At 46.0% G+C, this 21,175-nt stretch overlaps 1 protein-coding gene across 1 annotated transcript in view; it reads left to right on the top strand.

Moving 5' to 3' along the window:
- Positions 1 to 332: 332 nt before the first annotated feature.
- The window catches only part of LOC147245618 (sodium- and chloride-dependent betaine transporter-like), a 34,195-nt gene continuing 13,352 nt past the window's right edge, over positions 333 to 21,175 (top strand). Inside the window, exons 1-11 of the mRNA XM_086183827.1 lie at positions 333 to 504; positions 3,005 to 3,139; positions 4,585 to 4,722; positions 6,316 to 6,421; positions 12,582 to 12,714; positions 13,507 to 13,641; positions 14,719 to 14,822; positions 17,160 to 17,284; positions 17,373 to 17,485; positions 17,702 to 17,839; positions 19,479 to 19,581. Of these exons, the coding sequence (XP_086039953.1) occupies positions 375 to 504; positions 3,005 to 3,139; positions 4,585 to 4,722; positions 6,316 to 6,421; positions 12,582 to 12,714; positions 13,507 to 13,641; positions 14,719 to 14,822; positions 17,160 to 17,284; positions 17,373 to 17,485; positions 17,702 to 17,839; positions 19,479 to 19,581 (1,360 nt within the window). The 5' untranslated portion in view covers positions 333 to 374. The remainder of the gene's footprint in view (positions 505 to 3,004; positions 3,140 to 4,584; positions 4,723 to 6,315; positions 6,422 to 12,581; positions 12,715 to 13,506; positions 13,642 to 14,718; positions 14,823 to 17,159; positions 17,285 to 17,372; positions 17,486 to 17,701; positions 17,840 to 19,478; positions 19,582 to 21,175) is intronic.

The following is a 21,175-nucleotide window of genomic DNA, read 5'->3' as shown; positions in this document are numbered from 1 at the left end:
GTGAAAAGTCGAGTGAAAATGACTTGAGATTGACAGAGAGACTGTTTAGTGCCGATGTTGTGGCGATGTTGTCACATGTCAGGGCTCATGTCTGAAACCACCAAAGGTTGACATGCTGGTTTTCTTGACAAAAAATGTGTAGAGTTACGTAGAGAGGATTTCAGGAAGGCAAATGTTGTAATTTCCTGTCATGTTTGTAAATGTTACTGTTCACAAAGTGAAGATCGTTCAGCCCTGGTTCTTCCTCCAGCTCCAAATCCAGCCTTATTAGTCAACACTGAATTCTGTGGTGGCCCGGGGCCAAACACAGACAGACATCAGGCTGACAGAGGTGAGAAGCGACGACTGATCAGAGGACGGAGGAGGGAACAGACATGGAGAGCAAAGTGGAAAAGAGGCAACACTGGAGCAAGAAGAGGGAGTATATTCTGGCAGCAGCAGGCAATGTGGTGGGCCTGGGGAACGTGTGGAGGTTCCCCTACCTGTGCTATAAGAACGGAGGAGGTGAGCTGCAGCACACACGGAACTCACTAATGAGACGATTTCATGAAATCCCACATGAGCTGACTACAGGTAAAAGTTACCATCTGTTCTTAGTTTCTCTGTTACGTCTGTTACAAACAGTTTTACATTCATTAGAAGGGAGGGATTTGACCCCTGCAGCAGTTGGAGTGTGTTCATGGTCAACATGGTGCCTGTGTGGACTCAGTATATACAGGAATCAGGTCAAGTCAGGTTGGTTGGAATTGTGTGTCACCAAACCCCAACCAAAGTTCTGTCCTGACTCTTTCCAAGTAGAGCAGGTCCAGCACCTCCCTCCTTCATTGAACCTCCACCCAACAATTCTCCATCAGCAAGCACATCCTGCAACAGCAGCCACCAGAACCTTCCTTTACCAGCAGGAAGGTGGAGCAGATCCAGGATCAGTGGGGACACAGAGAGAGCAGGAGAGCAGGACAGAGACAAAGACAGAGAATGGAGGAGGACAGAGAGACAGAAGGAAAGAGTGGGACAGAGATAAAGAGGGAGAGAAAGGAGGAGAGACTGATGGACAGAGACAAAGACAGAGAATGGAGGAGGACAGAGAGACAGAAGGAAAGAGTGGGACAGAGATAAAGAGGGAGAGAAAGGAGGAGAGACTGATGGACAGAGACAAAGACAGAGAATGGAGGAGGACAGAGAGACAGAAGGAAAGAGTGGGACAGAGATAAAGAGAGAGAGAAAGGAGGAGAGACTGATGGACAGAGACAAAGACAAAGAATGGAGGAAGACAGAGAGACAGAAGGAAAGAGAGGGACAGAGATAAAGAGAGAGAGAAAGGAGACTGATAGCTGAAGGCTCTAGCTCCCACTCTACTTTTAGAACTCTAGGAACACAAGTATCAGTTTATTTTTGATTTTATACCTTATTTCTATAGATATAATTCAATCCCTATTCAATTACTTTACTCTGTCTTATTATTGTATCTCTTGCTAACCCGGGACCGGAATTTCGTACCACTAACATGAAAATGTGAAGACCTTTGAATCCTTGATTCCTGGGAGCGAAGGGTTCTAGCTGGATAAGAGGGATGGGCTTCATGTCTGCAGCAGCGTCTGTGTCTCTGGAGACCTCACATGTTCTGTTTATTGATTGAGATATTTAATTATCTTAAAAGTAAACAGCTTTGGGAAATATTCTACCATTGGATTTAATTCTGAGCCAATTAGGAATCAAGGTCAATATGTACTTAAAGTTTGAATACAATTAGTAAAAACAAATTCAACAAAAATGCTGCATGAATGTACCAGCAGCAGTTTCTTTCAGGTGAAGTGAGTGTGAAACAGGAAGTGCAGGTTTTACCCATTTAGTGATGGCAAAATGTCCCAGTACAACATTGATGAAGGTTCTGAGTTTACTCTCCATGAGCATTGCTTCAGTGGTTCTAGCATGTTCCTCCAAGCTGTCCTACACTGGAGAGAAAGGTTACAAATCAAATGTCTGTGCTCGTGTGTAGAAGTACTGATTATAACTGAAGCAAAGGAGGACATTTTGGCGGGACTGCAGCCTGCTCTCACCAAACGGTGTAATAGTCATAATCTTCATCATCATCATCAATTTTACTTGAGGATACCTGTCTTGACACGTGTGTGTGTGTGATGAGTTGTGTGTGGTGAGTTGTGGTTTCTACCAAGGAAGAACCCAATACTTGATGGGGCAGAGCCGTCACAGCGCCACCTGGGGGCAAAATGACATGGTTTTTATTACATCTGGATGCACTCCCGCCAAGGGTTAAACCAGATCCTTCAAAATAGGTCAGGAATGCTATAAGAACCTGCTGACGGTTGATGATCGTTACTGTGAAAACTGAGTTGTTGTTAACTGGGTTGCTGTGGAATAACAGAGTTTTGGTATTTCACCAGAACAAAGGGAACTTTTGTCAGTAGGGATGTTCTGATCTGACCTCAAAGAGCAGAATCTGATCTGTTGATCTGTTCAGGTAGCTTGTTCTGTACTGACAGTTGTGGTCCTGTTTATCTTCCTAAGCTGTGGGTTGGCCCAGGTTGTTTCCCACCACTGAGTTCCCTGTGCTGCTGCTGCTGTCTCACTTCTTCAGGTCCTCTGCTTCCCTGGATCCACCTGCCCCACCACGAACCATACGTCCATTACTGATCCATCAGTGATGCACATTTTTTAGCGATCACTTCACCGAGGGCCACAATGATCCCGGAGCAGGTGACCTCACCGAGGTTCACCCTTTAACCTGGGAGCAGGACACCACCCTCACCCACAACTACCAGGAAAACAGAACAACTATCACCATTCTTACATCATTGGTATTTAGTGCTAATTACTGTAACAAATGCTAACATTGTACATGAGGGGAAACGTATTTACCTCATCACTTTGTGTTAATGTCAAAAATTGTATTATTTGTAATAAAAGTATGACTACTTCAACTGTCATGAAGTGTTTGCATGTCATGTCTGTGCTGCAGTACTCAGGTGTGTGTTTGTGTGTGCAGGTGTCTTCCTGTTGCCTTACTGTTTCTTTGCTGTGCTGTGCGGTGTGCCGATGTTCCTGTTAGAGACTGTGATTGGTCAGCACACTCAGGAGGGCCCCATCACCTGCTGGAGGAAGCTCTGCCCTCTGGCGCAAGGTAACCCCTGGTGAAGATGACCGTATACTGTCTGTTTTTGTTCCATTCCAACTGAAGACACACTGAAGATGAGTCCAGTGCCACTAACCTCTGCTTCCAGTTTTAGACAAAAGCCTTTTGAAAACCTCCACGTCTTCTCCTGCACAGTGCTGGTTCTTTGTAGTTTTACCAGATAATCTATGACAGAGCCTCTTACAATATAACAGTGATATCACATCCATCCATTCATCAACAAACATCTGTCTATAAACTTGTTTTTAAGAGGAAAAATATGTCTGTGATACAAAAGATGGAAAAAGCACAAACAGAAACCAAAACATTGCCATCAGCATTGGCCATGTTTTCCTATTGTATGTCATATAGCTGGATAGTACAGTGGTTTATCAACTGATTTTATACGTAAAAATAAATCTCCCTCTCTGCCTTGTAGGGTGGTTCTGCATCCTCCTCCAAATCAGGTCCTCTACCAGAGGCCTAGGAGTTTGAGGGTTCTATGCAGTATCTTAGCTTTTCCTAGAACCGTGCTCTTCTGGGCTGAGGTTTCAGATGATGGTCCTGGAATCTGCTGGAGCTGGTCTCCCAGTTTGGGGGGGGGGGGTACTGTTCTGGAGGCCTGTCTAAAGGACATAAAAACATGGAGGACCCATCATTTCCTTTTATTAATAACATCGCTAAGATCAGACACATCCTGGCTCAAGAAGATGCAGAAAAACTAGTCCCTGCTTTTGTCACTTCCAGGCTGCATTACTGCAACTCCCTCCTACCAGGCTGGACTAATAAGTCCCTAAAGACTCTCCAGCTGGTCCAGAACGCTGCTGCCCACATGTTGACTAGAACTGGTAGCAGAGACCAGGTCTCTCCTGGACTGTACTGAATTGTTGGGTGTACATTCATTTGAAGGATTTTGGTGCTGGATCTGCTCTACTTGTAAAGAGTCATGAGGTAACTTGTTGTGATTTGGTGCTGTACAAATAAAACTGACTTGACTTCATTTGAAGTTATCTCAGTAGTTTTGGTTAGTGACGTTGAAACACTGGGCTAACAGTCGTATCACAGCATTCCTACAATTCTGTATATTCCGCCCTCGTCTGCAGGTGTCTTGTTCCAGTATCCCATTTCTTATCAGATTGCCCTGTTTTGCCAGCAACTGACATGGACCTTTTTGACCCAGGAGACGTTCGAGCCAGTATAACTCTACAATTAGTGTCTCTCATGCCCTGAGGTACCTTTAGGTGTCTTGCCTCAGAACCCTGACTGGCTGTCCCCTTGCCATGGCGAGGATTCAAACCCCTGAGCGCCAATGTTTAAGTCAGTTGACTTCACTGTACTATCCGGCTGCTATTCTACTAACTCTGTGTCTTCACATAGTACTGGTAGTATCATCTCAGCTTTATATGTCATGGTGGAAGTTAATCTGAGGTATTTTGAACCTTTTCTACCTCTAGGGGTTGGTTACTCCATGTTTACAATCCAGTTGTATGGAAGATCCTACATCATTATCCTGGCCTGGTCCCTCCTCTATCTTATTCACTGTTTCAGGGACCCTCTGCCCTGGGCCACCTGCAGCAACCCCTGGAACACAGGTTAGTGTGACCACAGGTGGACGGATGGACAGTACATTCATCAGGATACAATGTAGAATGTTCATGTGAGACAAGGACAAAGTGTCAGGCAAGGAGATTAAAGTCAACAGATAGTTTGCCAGAACTTCTTAAGAGCCGATCTATAGTCATCCTACATGGCCTCACATAAGTCCTCCCACACCCAAGATTTTGCCTCAACGACCGCCACAGCTGCACACTGCTTGGCCCACCAGTACTGGTCAGCTGCCTCTGGAGACCCACAGACCAACCACTCCCTGTAGGCCTCCTTCTTAAGCCTGACTGCTCTCCTCACCTCTGGTGTCCACCGGCAGCTTCTGGTGTACTGCTGTGACTAGCACCAGCAGCCTTGCGGCCGCAGCTCACAACACCTACCTCGACGGCAGAGCGAAACTTGGTTCATTTGGATTCAATGTCCCCCACTGCCCCCCGGATGCGGTCAAAGCTCTGCTGGAGGTGGGAATTGAAGATCATCTTGACAGGTTCTTCTGTCAGGCGTTCTCAGCAGACCCTTACTACTTGCTTAGGGCAACCAGGTCTGCGCAGTGCCTTCCTCTGCCACCTGTTCCAACTCTCCACCAGGTGGTGATCAGTTGACAACTCAACTCCTCTCTTCACCCAAGTGTCCAGAACATACAGCCACAGTTCAGATGGTACAACTTTAAATTGATCATAGACCTATGACCTCGGATGCCCTGGTGCTACATGCACTAATGGACATCCTTAAGTTCAAACATGGTGTTAGCAATGGACAAACTGCAACTCGCACATAAGTCCAATAACTGAATGTGGGTTAGGATTGGGCCAGCTGTTCCTCCTTATCACACCCCTCCAAGTCATGCTGTCATTGCCCGTGTGTGCGTTTAAGTCCCCCAGAAGGACAAGGGAGTCCCCAGTTAAGGCGCCATCCAGCATCCTTCCCAGGGACTCCAAAAAGATGGGTGCTCTGAACTGACAGACAACAGTCAGGACCTGTTCCCTGACACAAAGGCGTAGGGAAGCAACCCTTTCAGCCACCGGGGTAAACCCCAATGTACAGGCAGAGAGACTGTGGTCAATCAGAAAGCCAACCCCGGCTGTCCACCTCTCACCTGGAGCAACTCCAGCAAAGGCGAGAATCCAACCCCTTTCAAGGACCTGGGTTTTGGAACCACAGCTATGTGTCGAGGTGAGATCGACTGAATCTAGCCAGTAACATTCAACCTCTTCCACCAGCTGTGGCTCCTTCCCTGCCAGAGGAGTGACATCCCATGTCCCAAGACCCCTGCCTTGGTCTGCTGCCCAATCCACACTGCGCAGGACCCTTTCAGTTCCTTCTGTGGGTGGTTGGCCCACAGGCAGGATGAGCCCATGTATCCAATTCGGCACCAGGCGCTTGCGCACAAGCCCCTAATTGTACCCTCTTGACTGGGTACACAGACTATTTTCCCTTATTCTCCATGACGGGTCTCTGACCTGTTCTTTGTCTGGCCCTTCGCCTAGAACCAGCCTGGTTCTAGGGAGACCCTACCAGGAGAGCTTGTGGACGTCCTCCCAGCCAGTGAACAACATACTGATTAATCTTGTTATCAACAGAAAGCTGTGTGGAGCTCACCTCTGCTAACTGGACTGCTCAACACAGCCTGACAGCCAACTGGACATCTGGAAATCTCACCACGTCTTCTGTCTCTGAGTTCTGGGAGTAAGTCAGTGTTGTGTGAAGCTACTGATGTTTCAGCCAGATGGAAATGGCTCCATGCATGAAGTAAATTCTGTTGATCATCCGTCTGTCAGAGCAGCAGTACGCCAAATCTACCAGGCTAATTTGGATGACAGTTGGTGGGTGGGGTGGAGCAGGACCAGGAACCTTTACTTTTACAACATCTCGATAAAAATGCACTTCACTGGCCCTCGCAGAAAAAAGTTCTCTACCTGGAGGTCCTCTGGTTGAAGTATCTGATAAGAAACTTGTAGCGCCCTTAATCTCGAGAAAAGGAGCAGGCCACATCATCCAAGTTCAAAGTTGGACCCTTGAGTTTCAGTTGAGCAGTGGTCATTTATTTGAGCACAACAAATATTGAGTTCAGCTGAGAAAAACAGAAAAAATCAAAAATAAGGCCATTCAGTATTTAAATAAATGAAATGAAATAAACAGAGTGCAAAACACAGACAGAAAAAAAGTAGTGTCCTTGTTGTGTGTGGGAGCATGTGCGTGTATCATCCAGCTACTCTAGAAGGGTGTAGTGGGACATGTCTTATCTCTCTCTTGTGAATGGTGGAGTCAATCAGCGTTGGAGTGGATCCGTCTCCATCGATCAAGTTCCCTGGCTTGCCACGGAACCACAAGGGCTCAAAATCATCTGATTCAATTTCTAATTCTGTTGGGGGAAAAAAAAAACAGTCTGCATATATGATGCAGAAAAAAAAATCAATCAATTGCTGATTAACACTCTCGAATCTAACTATCTCTGCATATGATTCTCAGATACAGAACATATAGTACACCAAAATTTTACACAATTAGTCGTCATGAATTATTTTTACACATACATCTCTCATTTATTTTTAATAAGTATTTCTCTTTTTACAAGTAAATCAACTGTCTGGATTCACCTTTCCTTTAAATAACACAATATCATGTTTGATGACAATAAAATGACCTGACGATACGCACAATAAACATTATTGTCATCTCCAATGGAACGGCAGCAACATGGCGTCCTGGCATTAGCATTCACATGTAACCGCTAGCTAAACAGCGTTACTCGCAGTTAGCCGTAGCTCGTTGCTAGCGATCTTTTTTTAATGTATTTCACTCGACTTCTCACAACGTAAACAAGAATACGACGGTTCAACAATTCCGACTGGTTTAATAGGCATGCCGAGGCACTCGCTTACCAGAACCGAACGAGGTCTAGAACCACTCCCCGCGCTGTTCTGCTCAGTCTCATCTCCGTGTCTTCTCACTCGGTCGGTGTGCGAACGACAGCACGATGGGCTCTGGTGATGAGGCGCCCCCATGTGGTGGGAGAGGGTACAACCCCTTAAATCACTTGAATGGGCTTAATACCCATGAGGGTTCCAAACTGTTTTCCATTGATTTTGAAGCAAATCCCATGAGTTCATAGACCTTGGTGGAGGTCAGTGCTCTCAGGATGTAATTTGTCTGGCTAGACCACAGGACCTCGCTCAACCTCAGCAGCCTTTCTTCACAGCAAGATGGCGGCACACAGAGGTGCAGCAATTTCTCAAGCTCCTGGGATTAACCGTTTTTCTTCATCCCTTCCATTTTCTTCATCCGTCAAATACAGCCCAGCCAAACTGATGGCCATCAGACAGTTCAGCTATCACTATTTCACCGAAGCTGAAATCAACTGACGCTTCTAAGGTCAACGCAGTGGCGCAGCAGAGCTGGCAAGAGGAAGCGGTGTTCCTGACAACAAAAGAGAGGGAAGCGGGCAGGCGCGCAAGCCCAACTAAAGGCTAGCAGACCAGACCACCAATACCTACTTTTTCTGGCCAATGTCCGCTCACTGGACAACAAGGTGGACTTCCTTCGCCTGAGGCTGAGTGTTTCTGTAGATATGGAGAACTGTGCTGTTCTCTGCCTCATGGAAATTTAGCTCAACAAAAACATGCCGGACTCAGCCTTCCAGATCGACGGGCTACAGCTCTTTCAAGTGGACCGCGACCACCGATCCAGGAAAAAAATGGGAGGAGGGCTCTGTGTGTACGTGAATGAACATTAATGTACAAACTGTGGACTGGTAAAAAGCCACTGCTCCGAGGCGATCGAACTAATGACGGTGAAATGTCGGCCATACTACCTGCCACGAGAGTTCAGCATGGTGTTCGTCACGATTGTTTACATCTCGCCGGGTGCTAATGCAAATGAAACACTGAAAGAGCTTCCAGGACTGTTTTCAGTGCACAGACTGGCAGGTCTTCAGAGAGGCAGCCACCTACGAGGGAGAGGTGGATCTGGAGGAATACACCACCTCTGTCCTCGGCTACATCTCCAAGTGTGCTGATGATGTCACCACCACCAGGACAATAACCTACAACCCGAGCCAGAAACCCTGGCTGAATGCGGAAATGAGAGTGCTGTTGAAAGCCAGGGATGCTGCGTTCAAGGCAGGTGAGGCGTCAACACTCAAAGAAGCGAGGAAAGAATTGAAGGCCGGCATCGCGAGGGCTAAAGCCACATACGCCCAGAAAAATCCAGCGTCACTTCAACACAAATGACCCTCGGTGCATGTGGAAGGGCATCAAGTGCATCACAGACGACAACACCACCAATGCACAATGCCCAGGGGACCCCTCCTTACGAGATGCACTCAACGTCTTTTATGCTCGCTTCGAGGACCCTGATACCCCCCCCCCCCCGTACCAGACTCACACCACCACCTGACGACACACCCCTCAGTGTGACCACAGCAGATGTGAGGAAGACCCTTCAGGGAATCAACCTTCGCAAAGCTGCAGGCCCTGACAACATCCAGGGGTGAGTACTGAAGGACTGTGCACAACATCTGTCCGAGTTGCTGGCGGACATCTTCAACACCTCACTGGCGCTGTCATCTGTCCCCACCTGCCTAAAGACTGTCACTATTGTTCCTGTCCCCAAGTGCTCCACAGTGACAGGCCTAAATGACTACTGACCCATTGCACTCACCCCGGTAGTCATGAAGTGCTTAAAGAGGCTGGTCAAGGCCCACATTAAGAACTCCATCGATGTCATTTTGGATCCTCACCAGTACGCCTACAAGCAAAACCGCTCCACTGATGATGCCATTTCATCAGTGGTCCACACAGCCCTCACCCATCTGGAGAGCAGAACGTCCGCCTGCTCTTCCTGCACTTCTCCTCCGCCTTCAACATCATCATCCCACAGACCCTGGTACAGAAGCTCTCCTTCCTTGGATTGAGTCCCACATTGGGGAATTGGGTCCTAGACTTCCTGACCAACAGACCCTGTATGACTATTATGCGAGACACTCCAGTTGCCACATAGTCAAGTTTGCAGATGACGCTGCAGTAGTAGGACGCATCACTAACAACGAGTCTGAATACAGAGAGGAGGTGGAACACCTGGTGCAGTGGTGCAGAGCAAACAACCTCTGCATCAACGTCCAGAAGACTAAGGAGATGGTGGTGGACTTTCGGAAGGACATGAACCCTCCCCCTCCCCTGCACATTGGTGGCGCAGCTGTGGAAGTGATCTCCAGCTACAGGTACCTGGGTATGCACATATCCAAAGACCTCACTTGGAGTGCCAACACTTCCTATCTGGTCAGGAAGGCCCACCAGCGTCTCTACTTCCTTAGGAAGTGGAGAGCTGACTTCTACTGCTGTGTGGTGGAGAGCGTCCTCTGCACCTGCATCACCGTGTGGCGCGGCAGCTACATGGCTGCAGAACAGAAGGCTCTGCAGAGGGTGGTTAAGGCTGCACAGAGAACTGTGGGGAGCAGTCTTCCCACCATCTCAGACCTCTACATCTCACAATGCAAGGGGAGGGCCCTCCTCATCATGAAGGACTCCACCCATCCCGCCCACAGTCTGTTTCGTCCTCTCCCCTCTGGCAGGCGATTGAGGAGCATTCAGAGCAAGACTACCAGACTCAGGAACAGTTTCTTCCTTGCAGCTGTCAGACTGCTGAACTCGAGCCATGCTCTGTAGTCTCCCACTCCATCCACAGTGCAATAGCTCCCCCTCTAAGTGCAATATCCCTCAACTTGAACTTGTACATATACACTCTGTCTTATGAATATATTTAAATTCATATATATAAATATTAGACCTGTCAGTCGATTAAAAAATTAATCCAATTCATCGTATGGTTGTCCATAGTTAACTCACGATTAATCACATATTTTTTATCTGCTCTAAATCTACCTTAAACTGATATTTTTCATGTTTTTAATGAATTATACCAACATGAGAGTAGGCAAATGGTTGCTTTCTGCAAATGCAGCATGTTTATTAGTGTTGGAGCAATGTACTGTCCAGAAGTACAAATAAAACAAAAGATCCATCCATCCATCCATCCATCCATCCATCCCTCCATGTTCTCCCTCTTCTCCTGTTCAGGGTGGTGGGGGTGGAGCCTATCCCAGCAGCCTCCACCCTGGACAGGTCGCCAGTCCATTGCAGGGCCAACACATATAGACAGACAAACATTCACACTCACAGTCATACCTACGGTCAATTTAGAGTATCCAATCAGCCTCGCCTTCAATAGCATGTCTTTGGACAGTGGGAAGAATCCGGAGTACCGAAGAGAACCCACTCAGGCACAGGGAGAACATGCAATAAAAACAATGAATAAAGTGCGCATTAAACAGGGGGCAGTGCAACACAGAACACGACTCAAATGATATAGTGGGGATATTGCGGGTGGTGGACGCCTCCAATGGTGTCCGTTGTGCCAAACAATCCAGCGTGGTTTGTTTTACATCAGAAGGGAGAGGAGGGCTCTCTGCATCAGCTGTATGCTTTGCGGACAAGTGATACTTCAGACTACTCATACTCTGGTGGAAACTAAATTCAGCTTTACAGTGTATACATATCACTTTTTCCTGTCTGCCATCTGGCAAGATTTTGAAGTTGAACTTTACATTTAAAACTGACGTATTCTTTTCCATGTTAGTCCTACATTAATGCTCATCTGCTCTGTTTTTTTTTTGTTTTTTTTGTTTACAAGCTACAACGGGCTGCATCTCGCGTGTGTGTCGAGTGGTGCATTCACTTCTGGTTTTCCCCTAACTACGGCATGGCCAAAGTGTCAAAAAGCTCCGTACACGTTAATCACGATAAAAAAATATCGGCGTAAAGGTATGTTGGGTTAACTAGTTAATAAAGCATAAACACTGACACATAAACATTATATATATATATATATATATACACATTATATATATATTATATATATATATATATTATATATAATGTATATGTGTCAGTGTTTATGCTTTATTAACTAGTTAACCCAACATCCCTAACTAGTTAACCCAACATCCCTTTACGCCAATATTTTTTTCTATTCTGTTCTTTACTCTCTTTATTATGCTATCTCTTGCTATCCCGGGACCTGAGTTCAATTTTCGTACCACCAATGAAATGTGAGTGGTATGGCAATAAAGATCCTTGAATGCTTGAATCCTTGAAACCTCAGCCTGGCGTGTTCGTTAAGGGTTGGAGCTGGGAACCACAAACAGGCAGAAGACCAATGAGTACAATCAAGTGTATTTATTTACACAATGCAAGATGAATCAGCCAAGTTGTACAGAGCTCTGGGTCGATGTGTCAGTCTCTGACTCCAACGGAGTGTGTGTGACTCCAACAGAGTGTGTGTCAGTTCACCAAGTCTGACAAAGTCGCCGTCCCTGATCCAGTGTTTTTTAGAGAGTTAAACAATGTTTCAAATGTAGGTGAATCTCCCCAATCGCAGGGCGGTTCCCTCTTCTGATTGGTTGGACAACTCTTTCAATCTCATGTATGGCGATGATGATCTATTGAGAAGCTAATTATCTGATACACACACACACATCTCCCCACACCTGCTTCTTTGTCTGTCTAAGGTCAAGAGTGCACAACAGTTAGACGTCACATCCGCTCTGCACGCTCTGCAGACTGGTTGTTCTTCTCTGTGATTGGCTCACCCTCATGTGACCTGTTCTGGACTGCTGATGATGCCTGCTTGGGATAAAAAGCAGAGACACTTTGTACCTTAATACTGAACCTTCTTTGTACGTACAGCTTGAGAAGTTAAGCTTGAAAATGACATAGCTATGAAAAGAACAATTTCCAACAATTTCTAGTTTTGCATGTGACCATTATTGTCTGTCTGATGTCCCATACAGGAGAGAATTGTTGTCCATGTCGGGGGGAATAGAGGATGTGGGGACGGTGAAGTGGGAGCTGGTCTTGTGTCTCCTAGTTTCCTGGCTGACCTGCTACTTCAGCACCTGGAAAGGAGTCCACTCCACTGGAAAGGTCTGTGAACATGCTGATCTAAGGATTCTGGAATACAACCTGTCTCCAGAAACATACATATCACTGGCTTTGCCACATATAAAGCAAAGTTTTTGATGGACTCAGGTGCTTCTCAGGTATTGATAGCTATGTCCCAAAGTGGTTATTGTTGGCGTTCTGCCCTCACAAAGTGTAGTCCTGTGCAAAGGACACATTTCGGGCAGCACGGTGGTGCAGTGGTCAGCACTGTCGCCTCACAGCAAGAAGGTTCTGGTTTAGAATCCCAGCTCGGGCACGGGGTCTTTCAGTGTGGAGTCTGCATGTTCTCCCTGTGCCTGTGTGGGTTCTCTCTGGTACTCCGGCTTCATGCATACAAAGTAAACCCATGGAAGCTAAGGCCTGGGATACCTGTCGGCCTGTTGTAGGACACACCTACTGGGAAAACTTTCAGTAATTTGAAAAAAGATGTCACTGCAAATTGAAAATATTTCCAAAATATTTAAATGAAATTTAAAAATTCAAAAGAATTCAGAATTGTGTTGAAAGGCTTCTCTGGCAAGACCTCACCCAAGTGACCCCAGAGTCTTCTTTGAAGGATTAGATGAACAAATGAATAATCCCTTGTGTCATTCAGACCAAAGCTGGGCTTCACGTCCCATCTTAGAATCTCTAAGTATGAACAGTAAAGTGAACTCAAGCCAGAGGACGGTGTTGCAGAAGCATCCTCTAACATACGGAGCAGATCAAGACACAACCATCACCTGGGATTGTGCTGCATGTGGCCAACGTGCTGAATGAGAGCTGACATTTCAGGTGGTGTACTTCACGGCGCTGTTCCCCTATGTGATGCTGGCCATCCTGCTGGTCAGAGGGCTGACGCTGCCAGGAGCCTGGCAGGGCGTGGTCTACTACCTGTATCCAGATCCCTCTCGCCTGGCAGATCTTCAGGTGACACACAGCTGACGAATCATTTCATGTTGTTTTCATGCCTTATTCTTTTGTTCTTTTGCTCAAAGTACTTCTACCACACTGTTACAGTCTCAACAGAAGCAAATGGCTCTTTAAGAGACCGGCAACATAAAAATGAGGACACCAACTCAGAGAGTCACTTTCCCACCAGATGTGCATTCACTGAGAAAAAAATGAGATCATGCAGTACTCAAGCTAATTAAGGGAGTTTGGAGGTCCGGCCTAAAAGAACAAAAGGAGCTGTGGTAGTCTAGGGTAATCAACCTATAGGTCATCAGAGCCAGAACCCCCTCCAAACTAAGATCCAGGATCAATGATCCAGAACTAGAAATAGAGTCTCATGGCAGGCTGGGGCCTTTCAGTGTGGAGTTTGCATGTTCTACCCTCACCTGTGAAGGTTCTCTGGGTGCTCCAGCTTCCTTCCATTGACCACAACCATGAAAGTTAGGTTAGGTGGAGACCCTAAGTTGCCCGTAGGTGTGGATGCTGTGTGTCAGCTCTTTGATGGCAACCTGTCCAGTGTGTAAGCTGCACCTTGCCCAGTGAGAGCTGGGATTGGCCCCAGATCCCTGTGACTTTGTACAGGATGAGTGGTGATGAGAATTGATGGATGGACCCCTCAAGACCTTCATGCCTTGTCAAGTTATTGCGCTTTTGCACTGCAGGCCACTGAGGAGTTAACCTGATCTGTCTCAGATATTTGAGTTTCAAGGGCATGTTATGAGGCTATATTAGTATGTGGATGGAACAGCTGGAAACAAAGACGACATGTCCTCTAGAAGATAGTGGATGAAGGCCTCATTCTGAATGAGAACTGTGAGTTTGAAAAGAGCCACATCAACTTAGTTGGTCACAATGTCCTTGTTCATGACACTGTCATTCAGAAAAGTGGACATGTTTTCACAAATGTGGAAACATTTGTTACTTCATTTGTCCTTGAAGACAATTCATTAAAGGGTATTTTTGACCCATGTTATTGGTGTAGGGAGTCAAGAAGTTCAAGGACAAGGATGTTGACATTCTGGCAAATGTTCTGTCACTGTTGTTCTATCACAGGTGTGGCTTGAGGCATGTGCTCAGGTTCTCTACTCCTACAGTGTTGGGTCAGGAGCGCTAATCACTCTGAGCAGCTTCAATAAAAGCAAGAACAACTGTTTCAGGTAAGGCTGTGATCAGTGATTCCTTCAATGATCGAACATCTCCATTCTGAGTTTTCTTCAAGATGCTGAAGTTAGCAAATCTCATTCTCACCATTTAGTTTTACAATCGGTTTACAGTGATGTTTGGCAATGTTTACAGCCTGGTATTCATGACAACTTAAGCTAACCATATGACTGGTTGGGTCAGGAGTTTTGCTGTTACATACTTGAACCTCCTCAATTCTCACTTCTTTTGCATCTTCACAGCAGATCCAGAGAAATTATTTTCAGTATCCAAATTCAATTCATTACTCCTCTGATGCACCACATAATTGGTGCCGTCTTGAGCCAAGGTGCTGTTGTAGTTTTCAGGTTTACTTGAGTAAAGGAGTTTATCAGCTCTACTTTCAAGTCATTTACTGTTTTCCCTTGTTTAAAACAGAGGGATCGACAGAGGGCTTGTTGAAAAAGGGGGTAAACAATGGCATGTTTAAAATATGAGGGGAAAATCCCGAAGATATAGAGCAGTTATATTTAGATTTAGATTTGTATGATAATTGCAAAGATATCTGGACCAACCATCTGGAACACAACTTTTAAAAACCAAGTGGGGATGCAATCTGAAGACAGGTGGATGATTTAGGAAGGGTTATATGCATCCCACGGTTGAATGAGAGATTTCATTAAAATGCTTCAGCGCAGGGATCAACATCAGCTTCTCTGAGTTCTGTGTTGAATTGCATTTCTCTGGGGAGGGTGCAAGCAACCCAGTGGACCAATTGTAGTTTATCACTTTAAAGTTCTGAGATATGACCTTGATTTTCAATGAGCTCTGAAAAGTAAGTATTTCCAGCTTTTTTGACTTTGTGTTGATATACTGTAGTTGTAAGGGGGTCAATGTGCAAGGACCCAAATGCAAAAAGAGAATCCAGGAAGAAGTACTATGTCCACAGCACCAGCTCTTTCATCCAAAACATAGCAAATGTCAAAAATCAGAAGGGGGCAAATAAAGATGACAGGGAATGGGCAAAATCCAGAAGTCACACAACAGGTCCTACACAGGAGGCAACAAGGGTCCAAGACACTCAAGAGCTTGAACACAAGGTAACAAAGACAGTCTGGCACAGACACAGGGAATGAGGCAGGGCTTAAATTCACAGGGGAACGAGAAACAGGTGGAAGACATGAGGGCAGAGACAGCAATCACAGTGGAGGGAAAAAAAACAGGAAGCAAAACTAACAGCAACACAACTGCACATAGACTTCAAAATAAAACAGGAAATGTAGACAAATAAATGCAGATCCTGACAATAGTGACATAAAATTGTGGAGGGAAGCAAGGGAAGCACTGATTCTGTCTTATTCTCCACTTCCTTTCTGTCTACCCTCCTCATCTCTAACTTCCTTATATCCACATTGAGCCAAGTCAGAGAGGAAGGCTTCATCTTTCTGTAGCCGTCCAGAGTTATTGAGTCCAAGATATTTGTGCAGGAACTGTTAAAAGTATTCATCAATGATAAAGTCATGCTCACTGCTGTGGAAAAATGAGTTTGTGGCAATGAAAGCTTGTCAGAAGGTTGGAACAGAGAGTGAATCTAGTGTGCAGGAGCAAATCAGAGAGGTTGATTTGAAGTTGGAAGCAAGGAGTGAAATCCGGAGAAGCACGGCAGAAGGATCCGAAAATTACCCAAATTCACATCATCAACACAGAATCCACAGGAAATCACAAGATCCAGTGTATGCCCTTTGACATGGCGGGGTGCTTTACATGTTGGGGCAGATTAAAAGAATCTAAAAATTTGATAAAATCAGAAGCAAACCCACAGGAAGAAGGGCAACAAACATGAATATCAAAACCACAAAGGAAGAGGATGCGGTCATGTTCCATCATAATGACCGATAAAACGTGAAATTCTTGCACAGAAATGGAAGTAAAGTCTTAGTCTGTAGACTAAAACCCATAGAAAGGGCAAGTCGTTCTTCACAATAAGACCAAGACTTTCAAATGTAGAAAAACATGCAAGTGGAAGTGGAGAACAGGTAAAATCATTTATGACAGCCACCCCCCCCTCCCCCCCCCCCCAGGCCTGTTGGAGAACTACCTAGTTTGGGGGGACGATTGAATGAAGAGGGGGCACACATCAGGATTTGACCAGGATTCTGTGATGATAAAAAAGTCAATATTATTGGTCATAACAAAATCCTGGCAGACAAAAGACATATTTGTAAGTGCTCTGACATCAGGTAGACAGATTTTAGTTGAATTAACAGTTGGGCCTGAAGAGGTGGTTTTAACTGTAATGAGGTTATTTCTAGTAGGGTTGTGTACTCAAGTCCATTGTCTGTGTGTGTCTGCAGGGACAGTCTCTGGTTGTGTCTGCTCAACAGTGCCACCAGCTTTGTTGCCGGCTTTGTGGTCTTCTCAGTTCTGGGCTTCATGGCCCACAAACAGGGGAGTCCTATCCACTTGGTGGTTGACTCAGGTACCATTGAGACACCAAAGCTGTCTGTGGAATCTGACTGACTGCATTCAGCAACCCAACACTGGAATGCTCCTGTTTGTCCTCTCAGGTCCTGGTCTGGCCTTCATTGCGTTTCCTCAGGCTGTCGCCATGATGCCGCTGCCTCAGCTGTGGGCTGCCTGTTTCTTCATCATGCTCCTTCTGCTGGGACTGGACACAGTGGTAAGACCAGTTCTGATAATCTCATTCAACTTTTCTCTGTTCTGGTTCCACCGCCACCAGCATCATGGAAACAGGAAGGGGGAGGAGTTAGAAGGGAGGCTTCCCACAGCCCGTTAGCCCACGTTACTGGTAGTGCAGCTCCAGAATAATTGAATGAATGAATTTCCAAATGAATTGGAAATTAACATAATTTGTGTGTGTGTGTGCGTCTCACAGTTTGTAGGTCTGGAGACTATCACAGCATCAGTGATTGACATGTTTCCCAGGCAAATGCGCAGACCCTGGCGTCGAGAAATCTTCCTCCTCTTCTTCTGCTCTGCCTGCTTCATCATTCAGATTTCTCTCACCACTCAGGTACTAGACAGGTGTACACTAACCCATCACACTCATACTCATAATCTCCCACTGACTATAAGGGTTACAGTTAAATGTTAAAACTGAACTTTATTTCTTAGAATCTTTCCTTGGAAATCGAGCCCCAAAGAGTTTGGTTCATGGTTGTGTGTTGGGTCTGTGCCACATAGACATGACAAACATGTAGATGAACATTTATTCTTCTGGTGATGGTCCGGCCATTACACCTCAGAAACACTAGTGGGACTTCAATGCCACTGTGTTGAGTTTCTCTGTGTGCTTTCAACTATGGCCCCTTAAATGAAGCACACTGTTTTTAATTGGAGCCCATGTCATGGAATTGAGCATGTGGAAACACAGAGGAGGAAATGTGTCAGTGAAGATTCAAATCCAGGTCAGGATACCTCTGAAGTGCTGTGTCAGAGTCAACTGGACTGTTGTTTCTGTGAATATTCTCAGTTATCCAGGTCATCATACTCCTCAAAAAATGATCAAACTAGGCAACTGGACTCAATCCTCTCGTAAGTGAAGACGTTTCACCTCTCATCCAAGAAGCTTCTTCAGTTCTAAAATTCTGGTGGGAGGTATCACATATATAACCACCCAAGGGGATGGTGGCAAAGAAAAAACTAGTGGTGGTCAGGCCAGAGCAATAGGCTCATTATGTGGTGATGTGAGTCGTTGGCCTCAGTTTTGGGTCGTTACCCCTCCCAGCCCTCTTAGGAGGGTTGTTCAGGTCACCTGAATGAAGGCATGAAAGCTGGCTGCACCGCCTGGGGAGGGATCTAAGGACGGCATTGTAGGTGGGTATTAAGAGGTGTCTGAGGCCCCCTCCTCTGTTCAAAGATGGGCATTCTAGTTTGACATGAATGGCTTCTTTCACCCCTCTTTCAAACCTTCCATCCTCCCTGGCTACAACGCGTACCTTTTAGTCTTCAAAGGAGTGCCCCTTTTCCTTGAGGTGGAGGTGGACTGCTGAGTCCTGGCCTGTGGTTGTGGCCCTCCTGTGTTGCACCATGCGTTTGTGCAGTGGTTGTTTTGTCTCCCCTGTACAGGTCAGCTTTCACGCTTTCATTCAGGTGACCTGAACGACCCTCCTAAGAGGGCTAGGAGGGGTAACGACCCGAAACTGAGGCCAACGACTCACATCACCACCTAATGAGCCTATTGTTCTGGCCTGACCACCACTAATTTTTTCTTTGCCACCACCCCCTTGAATGGTTATATACCTGATACTTCCCACCAGAATTTTAGAATTGAAGAAGCTTCTTGAATGAGAGGCAAAACGTCTTCACTTACAAGAGGTTTGAATTCAGTTGCCTAGTTTGATCATTTTTTGAGGAGAACTGGACTGTTGTTTCCTTCAAGATGTTCCTGCTGTCAGGCAAAAGTTTCTTCAGTTCTCGGTCACTAGTGGGGAGTTGGACTATGACCCAGCACTGAAGACACTGGAGGACGTTACATTACAAGGCCAATTGCTCACAGCTGTTTGTGTCACCAAAGAAGTGCTCCTCAGCCTCTGGTGTAGAGTATGTGGTGACGCGTACCTACGCTGGAGGTTACAGCGTTTACTGTCAAATCAACTCAGGTCTCTATTTAAAGTGGCACTATGTTCATGTAACCGTTGTGTGTTTTCCAGGGTGGAATCTACCAGTTCCAAGTGGTTGACCATTATGGTTTCAGTGGAGCATGTTTATTATTCATTTGTCTGGTCCAGTTGGTCGCAGTTGCCTGGGCCTTTGGTAAGTGGTTTTTATGAGAGTTTACATTTTCATTATCTAGCTGTGAATGGATGATGTAGGCAGATAGGAGGGTATGTAGGTTTAATCTCATGGCATTGAGTCGTAGAGGTTTGGCACAGAAACAAGAACACAGAGCAAGAATGCAAGAACTGGAACACAAAATGGGACCACAGCATCAAGTCTGACCCAGTTCAGGTTTGATAGAAAATTTGTATTTCCCTAATGTTTCTCCCCAGTTATATATTGTGAGTGTAAAAAAAAAACCAAAAACAACCTGTAACGTTTGATTGCTCACAGTCATAAATTTGGACATTTTTGAGTTTTCGGTTCAACAGCAAGTGCTTGTACAAGTGAGTGCATCCAGATTGGTCTTTTGTGTGGTGGTGGTGTGACTGGTGAGCTGCTTAGAAGGGTGGCCCAAATACTGGAGATGAAGGAGGAGCCACTGTGGAGGCTGACTGTGAAGGCAGAACCGCTTTGGGGTCCAACAGAGAAAAACAGGATGAGGCTGTGGTAGCGTTGCTGTGGTGGCTTGGTCCGCCCAGCGGGAATTGGAGTTGACTGCAGCTGGGTCCATAGTTGGTTAGATTCTTCTGTCGTGTGGTGATTGCAGGACCCAAACACAGAGAGGAGGGGGGAAGGACTTGATGCAACCAACAGTTCTATTTCATCCCTGCTGACCACCAGAGGGCGGGGCTTAAAGCACTGAATGTTCCCTTCACGCATGCGCAATCCAAGTATGAATACCAACAATGTCACCTGTGAGCCCCAGATGACCCAGGAGAGGCAATATCTTCCGGTGTCAGCAGGGATTCTGTTCCTTTTTTTCATCTCACGTGCATCCGTATGCATCTGGTAGCATTGGCTAACCGCTCTTCTAAACTTATAAGACCCTGATTTCTTCGGTCTACATTTCTCCTCGGTACCGTTGCTGGAAGCCCTATGACTTTGTTGGTCGGAGCAGCGAAGCTTGCCCTCCAAGGGCTGCGACACTGTCTGTCTTTGTTTTTTTTTTCCAGCATCTCACGGTAAGTAGTGCCCTGCTTACTTTTGAGGTGACCCAGGAGGGAGTAGGTTAAGACCTCTGACTATACAACCCAAAAACACAGTTTCTGTGCTCAAACAGGCCGTGAGGCCATTTATTGAAAGTTCAAAAGAAAGTTTTCAGGATGAAAAGTATAATTCTTCTTCCTCAGGTGGCTCCAAGTCATCAGCCACATTATGATTCTCCCCATCTGGTGTCTTCTGCCTTCCTTTTATACCTCCAGCTAATCGGGCCTTGATTAGCTGCAGCTGGGCTGGAGTGCCTTGTCTGTCCTGGTGGCTGACTCAGCTTCAGGTGTGTCTCTGTGCCCTGTTGCTGCTTCAGAGAGCGTCTAGCTCTCCCTGGTGGTGAACCTTTCACCTGTCTCACTCCAGGGTCACCACACTTTGTGTCAACAGTTGCCAGTGTAGGCAGCGTCCACGCTCCCTCCCCCCAATGGCTGTTAATTTTGTTTAGCTCTGATTAGCTTGCTTGAGTTAGTGGCGGCGTTGGCTAAGTTGTTTTTTTTTCACTTACGGCTGTGTAAGTTGCGGTTACTGGCGTTGAAGG

This window comes from Aulostomus chinensis, chromosome 18 (assembly GCF_037954235.1).
Source record: "Aulostomus chinensis isolate RoL2024-O1b breed Wild chromosome 18, RoL_Achi_v1.0, whole genome shotgun sequence".
NCBI classification, from domain to species: domain Eukaryota; kingdom Metazoa; phylum Chordata; class Actinopteri; order Syngnathiformes; family Aulostomidae; genus Aulostomus; species Aulostomus chinensis.
The sequence above is the reverse complement of the archived record's forward strand: the minus strand, read 5'-3'. Positions and strand labels throughout refer to the sequence as shown.